Source organism: Talpa europaea (assembly GCF_964194135.1).
Source record: "Talpa europaea genome assembly, chromosome: 7".
NCBI lineage: Eukaryota > Metazoa > Chordata > Mammalia > Eulipotyphla > Talpidae > Talpa > Talpa europaea.
In genome coordinates this window covers 81,623,845-81,637,542 of record NC_140074.1, presented here as the reverse complement: position 1 = coordinate 81,637,542, position 13,698 = coordinate 81,623,845, and the positions used below count along the sequence as shown (strand labels likewise).

At 43.2% G+C, this 13,698-nt stretch overlaps 1 protein-coding gene across 2 annotated transcripts in view; it reads right to left on the bottom strand.

The window, feature by feature from the left end:
- Positions 1 to 13,152, bottom strand: part of CRLF3 (cytokine receptor like factor 3) — a gene marked incomplete at both ends in the record, with an annotated part of 40,199 nt that extends 27,047 nt beyond the window's left edge. The window contains one exon of one of the 2 annotated variants that reach the window (XM_084237344.1): positions 13,036 to 13,152. In XM_084237344.1, coding sequence (XP_084093470.1) covers positions 13,036 to 13,152 — 117 coding nt within the window. The remainder of the gene's footprint in view (positions 1 to 13,035) is intronic. The other variant, XM_084237345.1, reaches the window with a different exon arrangement.
- Between the last annotated feature and the right edge of the window lie 546 nt (positions 13,153 to 13,698).

Here is a 13,698-nt window from a genome sequence, read left to right as displayed (position 1 = left end):
CAAGGAAGGGAGAATCCATTTTCAAATCCCCCTCTTGCACTTTCATTATAAATTTGGTCCATTTTGTTGATAGAATCCCAACAACTGCTCTTTTAAACTTGATTCTACCTTGGCATGATTCTCTTCTTCCTGAAATAGTTCATAATTTAAAGCCTCAGTCACCTTTAATACAATCATGTAACTCATCAATTTCATCTACTTGACTTTACGAAACTAATTTTAAAATATGAACTTCAGCAGCTCTTATCTTTTAAGACTGCCCATTTGTGTCTTCATAGGGATTTCTTTTCCCTTTTTTTCCCCTCTCCTTAATAAACGTCCTGTGTGCTGATGGGGAAAAAATACAAACTTCACTAGTGAGTTAATTTCTTCACATTTGATGTGGCCCAATGTGTTCAGTATTAGCTCATTACATCTTCACAACTCTTCAGAGGTGGGCCTACAGAGTTCATTAAAGAAACAAAGCTAAGAGAAGTCAAGTAACTCTCCAAGGCTTCATGCACCAAAAATAATCTGACTGCAAGCACCATGATCTTTCCACTGCATCAATCTGTGTAGGACTGATACCCCATTTTATTTTATTTTTTTTAAAGATTTATTTATTTATACAAGAACAGGGGTACAGGCCAGATTTGCGGGAGGGTGAGAGGACTCACCAGAGACAGCGGGGAACAGAACAGGTAGACTGACAAAACACACTGCTGAGGGGAGCAGCAGGCGAGACAGGAGAGGTCTGTCGCGCCATGTGGGACCCTCGCCAGCCAGCCAGGATCAAACCAGCGCTGCAGAGGCTGCAGAAAGCTTCACAGAGCGGCGCTCAACATCCTGTGCCACCAGGGGAGGCCCTTTTTTAAATTTTTTTTGAAGATTTATTTATTTATGCATACAAGAGCTGGGATACAGGCCAGAGATGTGAGGGGTGAGAGGATCCACCAGAGACAGACTGGGGAACAGAACACTGCTGAGGGGAGCAGAGGTCAAGACAGGAGAGGTCTGTCTCGCCATGTGAGTTGCTCCCTGGTCAGCCAGGGATCGAACTCACGCTACAGAGGCTGCAGATTGCTTAATCTCTTGTACCAACAGGGATGCCCCTGATACCCCATTTTAAAGAGTTTCCAGATAAATCTGTAATTTTTGTATTGACTGAAGATACAAAAATTTCTTGTTTATTCATAAAGAATAGTTGGTCGACAACCAATCAGCCCCAAATGCTACCTAGGCAAACTAGTACACACAACTGTGATGGTTTGTAACAAAGTAGATATAAGAATACAAATGCTACACAACTCAAGGTCTCAAAAAGAAATTATAATATATATTCTTTATGAATAATATTCTGAACCAATTTTCCACTAAAGTGAAATGTAACAAGCCATCAAAACAAATTTTTTAAATTTATTTATTATTTTATGCATACAAGAACTGGGGTACAGGGCCACCCGGGTGGCCCAGGAGTTAAAGACAATGCTATCAAGCTATCCCCAGCCACTGCAGTACAAGTTTGATCCCCAGCCAGCCAGGGAGCAACCCACATGGTGCATCAGACCTCTCGCACCTCTGGCTTACACCCCAGTTCTTGTATGTATAAATAAATAATTTAAAAAAAAAAAATAATCCATCAGAAAAAAAAAACAAGGCCTCCCCAGTGGCACAGTGGGTTGAGTGCCACGCTATGAAGCTGCCTGCTTCTCTGCAGTGCCGGTTCAATACTAGCTGGCCGGCAAGAATCCCACATGGTGCAGCAGACCTCTCCTGCTGTGCCCACTGCTCCCCTCAGCAGTGTGCTTCGTCAGTCTGCCTGTTCTGCTCCCTGCTCTGGCTCTGGTGAATTCTCTCACCCTCCCAGGCTTCTGACTGTACCCAGTGCTTGTATAAATAATAAATAAATAAATCTTAAATAAATAAATAAATCTTAAAAAAAAAAAACTGGGGTACAGGTCAGAGGTGCAGGGTGAGAGGATCCATCAGAGACAGAGTGGGGAATAGAACAGGCAGATTGACTGAAATATACTGCTAAGGGGAGCAGTGGGCGAGACAGGAGAGGTCTGCTGCGCCATGTGGGTACCTCCCTGGCTGGCGGGGGATTGAATCCATGCTGCAGAGGCAGTGGATAGCTTCACAGTGCTGTGCTAACCCCTTGAGCCACCAGGGAGGCCCCAAGCATCAAAACTTATTTACCAAGTTTCTACTGTAGTTGAAACTAACCCCAAAGCAACTGGTATTTTTAAAAATTTTAATATGCAGATGAGCTCACAGAATGTCAAAAAGTCATCACATTTCTATATCAGTATTAAGTCATATAAAAGTCTAGAAAATATGGGCCTCCCCGGTGGTGCAGCAGTTGAGCGCTGGGTTGCGAAGCTGTCTGCAGCCTCTGCAGCGCTGGTTCGATTCCCGGCTGCTCCCCGGCCACCGGAGGAGTGTCCCACATGGCGCGCAGACCTCTCCTGCCGCCTGCTGCTCCCCTCAGCAGTGTACTTCGGTCCTTCTGCCTGCTCCGCTCCCTGCTCTGACTCTGGTGAATTCTCTCACCCTCCCGTGCTTCTGACTGTACCCAGTACTTGTATAAATAAATAAATAAATCTTAAAAAAAAAAAAAACCTAGAAAATATGTACTTCACAGACCTCCAAGACAATCGTAATTAACATGTTCCTCCAAGGTTTACGAAAGTCATAAAACCCACGTACAATCTGATTTAAGAATATCTTTGGTCTTAAGTGGTAATACATAGCTGATTATAATATAACATAATACATTTTATATTGGGGGAAATTAACTGGAATCACTTCTAAATCCTTTAAATGATCCATTTTCATGACTTTATAAAGATTTTTATCCTGCAAGCTTAACCAAAGAATTTATTTTCCCAATTGCTTTTTTAATAGAAAACTTAAACTAATTTAGTTTTAACATTAAAACTAATTTCAAGGTCTTAAATTCTACCACAATCCTATGAAGAAAGCATCTGTAGATGAATAACATAGGAGTTAGAGAAATGAACTTGCCCACATCACAAAGCTAGTAAAGTGGGTGAAAATTTTAAGGCTGACCTATATATGGGCTCATTAGCCCTGCTGTATTTCCTTAACTTATGGTTAGCTTTTTGGGGGTTTTGAATGTTTAAGAACATTAAACAGAAAATCTTTATTATGTGTTTTGGCAGCCTGTTATTTAGTGGCCCCCAATGAACCACCAAACACATCTCCTGGTTCTCCTCTGCTCTCCCCTAGAATATAGGCTGGACTTGTAACTGTCAACGCAATTATACATGATAACAAGAGTGAACTGATGCTGTGCCAGTTTTAAGACCTGGAAACTCCTGGGGCCTCCCTGGTGGCACAAGGGGTTAAGAGATAGCACTGTGAAGCTATCCACAGTCACTGCAGCATGAGTTTGATCCCCAGCCAGAGAGGTAACCCACATGGTGCAGCAGACCTCTCCTGACTCACCCGCTGCTCCCCTCAGCAGTGTATCTGAGTCAATCCACCTGTTCTGTTCCCCACTGTCTCTGGTGAATCCTGTCACCCCCTGGACCTCTGACCTGTACCCCAGTTATTGTATGCATAAATAAATAAATCTAAAAAAAAAAAAAAAGACCGACCTTGGGCCTCCCTGATGGTGCAAGGGGTAAAGACATAGCACTGTGAAGCAGTCCACTGCTGCTATAGCACGAGTTCGATCCCTGGCCAGGGAGGTGACCCACATGGCGCAGCAGACCTCTTTGAACTCGCCCGCTATTCCCCTCAGCAGTGTATTTCAATACATCTGCCTGTTCTGCGCCCCACTCTGACTCCGGTGAATCCTCTCACTGTCCCCCACACCCCTGGCCTGTACCCCAGTTCTTGTATGCATAAATAAATAAATCTTTAAATTAAAAAAAAAAGTGGCAACTCCTACTTTTGCATGTTTTGGGCTCCTAACCACCATGAGAGAAGTCTGGATATCTTTCTGGAAAGAGAAAGCTTAAGGGGAAAAAATTGGGAGGGGTGGGAAAAAGCCCAGCCAGGCAAGCATTCCAACTGAGTCCTGCTACCACTAAGACCCCAAATAGATAAGTGAACATTCTATCTTGAACATTCCAGCCTCAGCAGCCATTTGATTGCAATCACATGAGTGGTGCCAGCAAAATCAGAATTGCCCACTGAGCCCCAGTCAATTCCCAGAATAGTAAGCAAATAAAAAGATTGCATTTTAAGCTGTTAGGATTTGGCATAGTTTATGATACATTAACAAATAATCAAATCATAAGATAAAGCAAATGTTTAATTCTTGATTATCTGTATTAATGAACAGGGTGCTTACAATCAAGGCAACAATCTAAAAAGAATGTCTGCAAAATTACACCCACAACATTCATAAAAGCACTTATTCAACATTTATTGCGGTCTACTATGTTTCAGGAACTGGAGTTATAAAGACAATAAGGGGCCTCCCTGGTGGCACAAGGGGTTAAGCACAGCACTATGAAGCTATCCGCAGCCTCTGCAGCATGAGTTTGATCCCTGGCTGGCCAGGGAGCTACCCACATGGCACAGCAGACCTCTCCTGTCTCGCCCGCTGCTCCCCTCAGCAGTGTATTTTAGGCAGTCTGCCAGTTCTGTTCCCCACTCTGTCTCTCGTGAATCCTCTCATCCTCCCACACCTCTGGCCTGTACTCCACTTCTTGTACACATAAATAAAATAAATCTTTTTTTTTAAAAAAAGAAATAATTTTAGTAGCATTATTATTATTGCTAATATTTCTTATTATATTACTATAATATTTCTTAAGCACCTTAAGTACACTTCTCATTTTAAACCCCACAAAGGTCACATTAAGTAGATATTATCCTTAGCCTCAATGCACAGTTAAAAAAGTGAAAATGAAGGGCCTCCTTGGTGGTACAAAGGGTTAAGTCTCAACACTATGAAGCTATCAGCATCCCCAGCTAGGGAGCTGACCCACCCACATGGCACAGCAGACTCCTCCTGTCTTGCCCGCTGCTCCCCTCAGCAGTGTATTTCAGCCAATCTGCTTATTCTGCTCCCCACTCTGTCTCCGGTGAATCCTCTCACCACCACCCCCTACACCTCTGGTCTACACCCCAGCTCTTGTATGCATAAATAAATAAAATAAATATCTTTTAAAAGTGAGAATGAAAAGAAAATTCTAGCAGGAAACTACAAATCGGAGACATTTAGCATGGGAGCGGGAGGGAGGATTAAAAGAGGGACGGGAAGAGCACAAGAGACCATGATGATGGTTCTCATGTGACTACATCTGAGAGGAGAAATCAGACATTGAACAAAAAATGAATAATTATGTAAAATATACATATAAATTTAAAAAAAGAAAAACACGAGGGGGCCTCCCCGGTGGCGCAGTGGTTGAGCGCTGGGTTGCGAAGCTGCCTGCAGCCTCTGCAGCGCAGGTTCGATACCTGGCTGCTCCCGGCCACCGAAGGAGGGTCCCACATGGTGCGCAGACCTCTCCTGCCGCCCGCTGCTCCCCTCAGCAGTGTACTTCGGTCCTTCTGCCTGCTCTGCTCCCCGCTCTGGTGAATTCTCATACCCTCCCACTTCTGACTGCACCCAGTGCTTGTATAAATAATAAATAAATAAATCTTTAAAAAAAAAAAAGAAAGAAAAACATGAATGAAAACAGTTACATTTTTTAAGATCTCATGGCTAATTTGTGCAAGTGCCAACAAAGTACAATAATACAAATATAAGTGATTCATTGATTCCCCTCAATAAAAAAAACTTGTCCTACTTTTGGATTTTTAGATCACAAATGATATGCAGTATTTACCAAGTATATAGTAATAAGAATAGTACTTCTCTAGCAAATAATAAATACATTACAATCTACACTGAAAAAACCTACACAGAGAAAAACTGGGTGCCTGTGTGATATTCTCACACTTTTTAATTCACATCACTGATTTTAACATTATTGATTTAGCATGCTTGTTTTAAGCTCATTTACATCCTTCAATAACTCAACTTTGTTCTAGACTCAATAAGCAGCTTTCAGTGGCATGTTTAAAGACAATTTGTGAAAAATGACTGAAAAGCCAATGTAATTTGGTAGGAAGTCTTTGAACACAAATGTATGTGTAGCTATTCGTCATGGTTGTTGATTTCCCCTGGATGGTTGTTTTGCTCCCAGTTTTCTGGCATACCTGACTCGATACACTGCAGCCTACCACTAACAAATGTTCTGTTAATACTTAACACTCTATTCACCTCTGCTTAAAAAATAGGTTGCAGGGGCTTCCCTGGTGGCGCAAGGGGTTAAGCACAGCACTATGAAGCTATCCGTGCCTCTGCAGCAAGAGTTTGAACCCCAGGGCTTCCCCTGGTGGCTCAGCGGTTGAGCACTGGGCTGCGAAGCTGCCCGCAGCCTCTGCAGCGCCGGTTCGATCCCCGGCCACCTGCGAGGGTCCCACATGGCACGCAGACCTCTCCTGCCGCTCCCACTGCTCCCCTCAGCAGTGTATTTCGTCAGTCTGCCTGTTCTGTTCCCCACTCTGGCTCTGGTGAATTCTCTCACCCTCCCGCGCTTCTGACTGTACCCAGTGCTTGTATAAATAAATAAATAAATCTTTGAGGGAAAAAAAAAAAAAAAAAGAGTTCGAACCCCAGATGGCCAGGGAGCCACTCACATGGTGCAGCAGACCTCTCCTGACTCAGCAGTGTATTTCAGTCACTACAACTGTTCTTTTCCCCACACTGTCTCTGGCGAATCTTCTCACCCACCACACCTCTGGCATATACCCCAGTTCTTGTGTACATAAATAAAAAAATCTCTAATAAAGGTACATTTAAAAGAAAATAGAGGGCAAATGAGAAAACTGTCATAATAATGGTTTATGACATGATGTAACCAAAAGAAAACATGGATACAAAGTTGCAATAGAGTAGCCCCAGTTTTGTAAAATAATATGTCAAGGAAGATACAACAAAATGTCAAAAGTGGTTGTCTGTAAGTAACAGAATTATGGATTCTTTTAAAATTATTTCATCTGTTCCTGGTTTCCCCTACTCCAGATTTAACCTTTTTTTAGGACACTAAAAGGAACATTTAAAGTGCTATTGTTGCAGCACTATTTACAATAGCTAAGCTTTGGAAACAACCCAAATGCCCAAAAATAGATGACTGGATCAAGAAGATGTGGTACATCTACACCATGGAATATTACTCACATTCAAAAAAGATGTTAAAACACATGCAATTTGCAGCAACATGGATGGAGCTGGAAGGGATCATGCTCAGCGAAATAAGCCAGAAAGAAAAAGAAAAATACCAGATGGTCTCACTCATAGCAGGAATCTAGAAAACTTAAATAAGGGACCAGGAAAAAGAATAACTATAAGAAAGAAAATATCAAAATCAACAAACAACTATGAACCAGAGACACTCTATGGGGGTTGGGGGCGGGGAAAGGAGGGACTGGGGTCAAAATAAGGGGGTTGTAATTGTATGGAGAATATAAAAATAAAAATTAGGGCCTCCCCGGTGGCGCAGCGGTTGAGGGCTGGGTTGCGAAGCTGCCTGCAGCCTCTGCAGCCGGTTCGATCCCCGGCTGCTCCCCGGCCACCGGAGGAGGGTCCCACATGGTGAGCAGACCTCTCCTGCCGCCCGCTGCTCCCCTCAGCAGTGTACTTCGGTCCTGCTGCCTGCTCTGCTCCCCGCTCTGGCTCTGGTGAATTCTCTCACCCTCCCACGCTTCTTACTGCACCCAGTGCATGTATAAACCAAACAAACAAATAATAAATAAATAAATAAGGCATGCCTCTAGAAAATTAAAAAATAAATAAATTAAAATTAAAATTAAATAAAAAAATTAAAAAATAAAGTGCTATTGTTGTAACAAATGACTTTTTTTTTTTATCAGCACACGGCAAGTTTATTGAGGAAAGGAAAAAAGAGATGCCTGCATAGACACAGACAGGCAGTCTTAAACAAGAACTGATGTAACAAATGACTTTCAAACAGATTTTTGAACTGTTTTGAAAATGGGTAACAGAAGGGGAAGTGGGAGATAAAAGACGCAATAATAGTCTCTTCTTTGCTGAGCTACTAAGACTTCCTGCCCTCATTTTCTGAAAAAATTTACTTTTGTTTTTCTACTGAGTTCTGTATCTGTCCCAGTGTTTAGCAGTGTTTACAAACCCTATGGAATGATGATCTATAGAGAACCTGGTACTGCACACATTAGGAATAACAAGATTGCTAGTTAAACCTTTGAAACATTATCTGAAATCAACTACTAAAAAATGGAAAGCAAAATAGTATAAAACAACAAATGATCCCATTACCGATGTTAAGACATGCTAGGACAAGCACTGGCTTAAGACTGCCAATTATTCACTTATATATATGGTTGTCTAATTATCTAACAAATGTATGATATTTCAAATAAAGTTTTAATCTTGAGGATAAACCACAGGAATTCATGATGACAACCCTTTGGTTTAGATTAAACTACAAAACTCGTTTAGAGCTGATGAAGTGTAATGGTATACTCTAAGGCAGTGCATCTTAATTTTTAATGTGCATACATATCACACCTGGCAATCTTGTTAAAGTACAAATTATGATTCAGAAAGTCTATCGGGGACCGATTCCTGCATTCTAACAAGATCCCAGGTGATGCTTCTACTGTGGCCATGGACCACCCTTACAGAAGCAGGGATCAAAGGGACACCACTGGCCAGAGCTTGGCAAGGTCCGCACCAAATGTTATTTTAACTAGGTACCAAGATCCGAACTTTTACTCTGAAAGAGCAGAGATTTGCTTTTGTCAATGCCCTGAGAGACAAGTGAGTCACACTAACTAAAAGGTACCTGAAGGACAACACATTCATTTTAGAGTGACTCATAAGGGTACACAGACTAGAGTATGTGTCCCTCACTGTGGGCACCTCCAACCTCAAACTAATTCTCCTTTGATAACATGCAAAAGAATGCCAAAAATAATAATAAAATAAAGTAAAACAAACAAAAGACCTGCAAAGCTTAACGACTAAGTTGGCCCAGTCTGTGGCAATGCCATCAAGCAGTGCTACTCTGAGACTAGCCGACTAACATCATTAGGTGACATTTTCATAAGCTATCTCTACTTTCGACAATCAGGAAAGCCAACCCTGGAGAAATAAACAACTGATGAAAAACACAATGGAAGTGAAATCTAAAAACAAACACACAGAATTTTGGTTTTTCCTATTTGTTTTGTTTTTATGGGTAACAATCTAATGATCAGCCACCAAAGGAAACAGTAACTCCATTGAGGGGCAGTGGTCTGTTTCCATGACCACAGTATTTCCAGGACCCAGAATTTCTGACCCACAATAGGCATCCAATAAATATTTATGGAGTGAATGAACAAATGAATAGGAGAGTAGGAGTTAATTTCTTTGGTATTTACATTTTAGTACCAAGATTCCAGGGAGCTATTCTTTTTTTTTTTTTTTTTTCTAGAGGCATGTCTTATTTATTTATCTATTTGTTTGTTTGTTTTTTTTGTTTGTTTGGTTTATACATGCACTGGGTACAGTCAGAAGCCGGGAGGGTGAGAGAATTCACCAGAGCCAGAGCAGGGAGCAGAACAGGCAGAAGGACCGAAGTACACTGCTGAGGGGAGCAGCGGGCGGCAGGAGAAGTCTGCGCACCATGTGGGACCCTCCTCCGGTGGCCGGGGAGCAGCCGGGGATCGAACCGGCGTCGCGGAGGCCGCGGGCAGCTTCGCAACCCAGCGCTCAACCGCTGCGCCACCTGGGAGGCCCTCCAGGGAGCTATTCTTAATGACTTCAACATGAGTTAGGACTGGTTGGCTGTAAATATTATCTAATTTCCTTAAGACAACCTCCATGTCTTCTAGCCTATAACTTACTCAAACAGTAAGAGTTACAAACTACTCTTGCATTCCTACACAGAACTTCCTTTTCTCTGAAGACAGAGGGCAGGGCCTACACTAAACCACAAGAGGAGAAACTGCTACATGCTGACAGTTTCTTTTGACAGAATAGAACTGAAAGGATTTTTATTCTTCTTTCTAGATTTTCAAAGACATGATTTCCTAACATGAAACCAATTTCATAAGAGACTTTTAAACAGTAAGAAACAAAAACAAAGATTAAAAGGTATGCCAAGAGTTCTTGAAAAGGTTACCATATGACCTAGCAATTCATAAGTATATACAAAAAGAATTAAAAACATGTCCATATAAAAACTTGTACGTGAATGTCCTAACAGTACTATTCATAACAGTCAAAAAGTGAAATATCTACCAACTGGTAACTGGGTAAAAAAATGTGGTCTATCCATATTACATGTATTATTTAGTCATAAAAAGGATTAAAGTACTGATACATGCTACCTACCACACGTATGAACCTCGAAACTACTATGCTAAGCCAAAGACGCCTGTCACAGGATCCACATATTGTATGGTTCCGCTTATATGAAATGTCAAGACTGAGCAAATCCAAACAGAGACAGAAAGCAGTTTAGATATTGCCAGAGGCTGAGGGAGGGACAGCTAACAGGTATGGAATTTCTGGGGTGATGAAAATGTTCTGGAATTAGAGGTAATAATTACACAATTTTGCTCTACTAAAAAGTGCTGAATAGTACACTGAAGGGTATAAATGTTATGCTATGCAAATTACATCTCAATTAAAAAAAAAACATAATCCAAAAGGAAACAAAATCAGTAAGTAAAAAAAAAAAAAAAATGCACAAAGGAGGGCATCCCTTCCTCTCTGTTCTCATCCTTCCCCCATGCAAAATCTTTGCTACAAAGCCACATATTTTATGTAGCTACTCTGAAAATATTGGAACCCTAAAAATATCCTTATCACCCAACAAAACCAGCTGCTTATTTTGATAACATTTTTGTAATGCAGACCTTCCTTTAAATACAAGTTGACAGAGGACTTCTACAAACCCAAACATGAACAATCCACTGAAATTAGCTTTGAGAAAAGACAATATTGTAACTGTCCCAAAACAAAGGAGAATTACATTCTTATTCAGTCTAGTCAAAAAGCAGTGTCACCAGGAACTAAGCAGTGATGGATGTTCCCCCAGTGTTTTCTGTCTCAGACACCAGACAATAGGCCTCAAAAACAAAATAAAATCTCATACTAAACTACACTAAGTTATAGGAAAGCATGTCCTGTATTTACATTATTGGATATCAAATTTAAAAGAATATATGTTTGTGGGCCTCCTCGGTGGCGCAGCGGTTGAGCGCTGAGTTGCGAAGCTGCCCGCGGCCTCTGCAGCACCGGTTCGATCCCCGGCTGCTCCCCGGCCACCGGAGGAGGGTCCCACATGGCGCGCAGACCTCTCCTGCTGCCCGCTGCTCCCCTCAGCAGTGTACTTCGTCAAACTGCCTGTTCTGCTCCCTGCTCTGGCTCTGGTGAATCCTCTCACCCTCCCGTGCTTCTGACTGTACCCAGTGTTTGTATAAATGAATAAATAAATCTTTAAAAAAATAAATAAAGTAACGGGAGATTTAAAAATATATATATATGTTTGAAAATTGAATTCTAAACTATTCAAGGTGGAATCACACTAAATGTTTTTTAAAACATTGAATATCACACAAGAAACTAAAAAAAGAAAGAAATTAGTAAGTGCTATGCCCAGGTGCTAACTACATTCAATTAGTGTCAACCCTACTGCTTCTTAATTGGTGGTGTAGTTAAATAATATTCGTGCTCATATATAAGATATCTTAACTGGCTGAAACATTAGTCACATAAGAAGAAATATTTTAACCTCTTAGTAAGCAATGTCCTAGATTTAGAACCTCTACTTCAAAATAGAAGGAATAATGAAGATATTTTCAAATGGAAACAAAGATGAGTACATTGGGAGGCCTCGAAAAGCATTCAGTGACCAGATCAGAATCATCATATCTACATTTGCTCGCAGCTTTACTACTAAACTACAAATGATGTCTGCCCTACACTAGTTTTACACGGATTTTAAAATACATAAAACCTAAAGCATATTTAGTACCCTTAATAAGAATATCCAAAGGGACTGTTACCACAGCAGTATTCTATCACTTATACATTTCAGATTCTAAGCAAGATGGGAATAACTAGGATGACACTATAGATTAATATCAAGTGTGATGTAGGGAAATCCCATTCACTAAACGATAAATAGAATCCCACTCACTCAAAAAGCATCTATGAAGCAACTATGTTAATAGTAGCTTGAGGAGTACCTGTCCAATCAAACACTGGCAGTAGGTTGTATTCTGTATATGTTTGGGGTGTAGAGTAACCATGTAATTTTCCTATATCTTTGATACCTTTGCTCCCATGGAACGGATAACCGCTTCTCCTTTGAGCAAGTTTCTCTTCAAACTTGTTTTTCCATTTCCCCATCCCTTTTGCCTTCACCAACACAGTATCACCTCAAATTCTGGAATGGGGTTACACTGAATGTTTTAATGTATTTAAGATGACATGATACATTATTAAGTACTCACTTCAGGCTTTAATTCCATTCATTTAGTGTTTCCTGCTTCTCAAGCCCACCCTCCCCCTTAGTTTTCCCCTTCCAGTATCCATTTTGCTCCCACCTTTAGCTCTCTGCAGATCACTGCCCCGCAATTTCCTCAAAACCCATCTCCATGCCCACTTCAAGTTTTCTCAGAGACTCTCCACCTCCCCCAACCTCAGTCAGTCTTCAGTGCCCTCCGTGATGGCCCGGGATTTCATTCTGGCCCTTCACCCTCCTCAACCCCCTCAACCCCAGACACGCCGACGTCCCCGCCACGGTCCGGCACAGTCGGGGAACGCCCCGCACACTCTTCCCCAAACTCGTCTCTTCCTCTTAGGCCCCCTAGCACCCACCTCCCCCACTCCAGTCCCTACTAGGTCTCCTTGCTCCTTCAAAGCCTCTTCCCCCTCTCTCGGGTTTTCCAGCACTCCCAGCCCCCGGAGCCCTCTCCGCCGCCGCAGGTCGCCCGACACCCCGCGTCCTCCCGGGGGCCCGGGGCGCCCCCCCGGAGCTGCCCTCCGACCTGCCTCCGCGCCTCCTGCAGCCCCTGCAGCCTCTGGCCCAACTCTCTCCGGTAACTCTGAGCCGCCTCCACGTTCTCGCGGGCCTCCTGCAACATCAGCTCGGGCTCCAACTCCATCGCCGCCTCCTCGGGCCGCGCTGCCAGCGGCTGCGGGCGCGGCTCCCGACTGGCCCCGGCGCCGCCGAGCGGCCCCCGGCGGCCTCGCGCTGGCGGAAGCACCGCCCCGCCCCGCCCCAAGCCGCCTTGATTGACAGTTGGCGCCGGCGCCGCACGGCCCACGTCCGCGGCCCGGCCCCGCCCCGCCCGCGCCGCCCGCCCCGCCCCGCCGGCGCCGCCCGCCCCGCCCGCGCCGCAGCACCCCCGCGCTGCGCCCTGCTCTCGCGCGGCCCCCGGCCTGCGGTGCTTTCCGCGGATAAGCGTAGAGGCGAGGAAACATACGTGCATTCTTGCAAGTGCTTCCACCTCTAGTCTCATTCCGGCCTCACGATGAATCCTCCTTTTATCGCCATTTCACGGAGGAGAAAGCTGAGGGGCACGGGGGGGCGGGGGGAAGCAACTTTCTCAACCCGTTAGGATTTCAATGAAATGAATTCATAAATCGTCCTTGTCCTACTTCCTTAGAAACCGACCATCGCAGCAGTCTATGCTATTTTAGGACGTAAT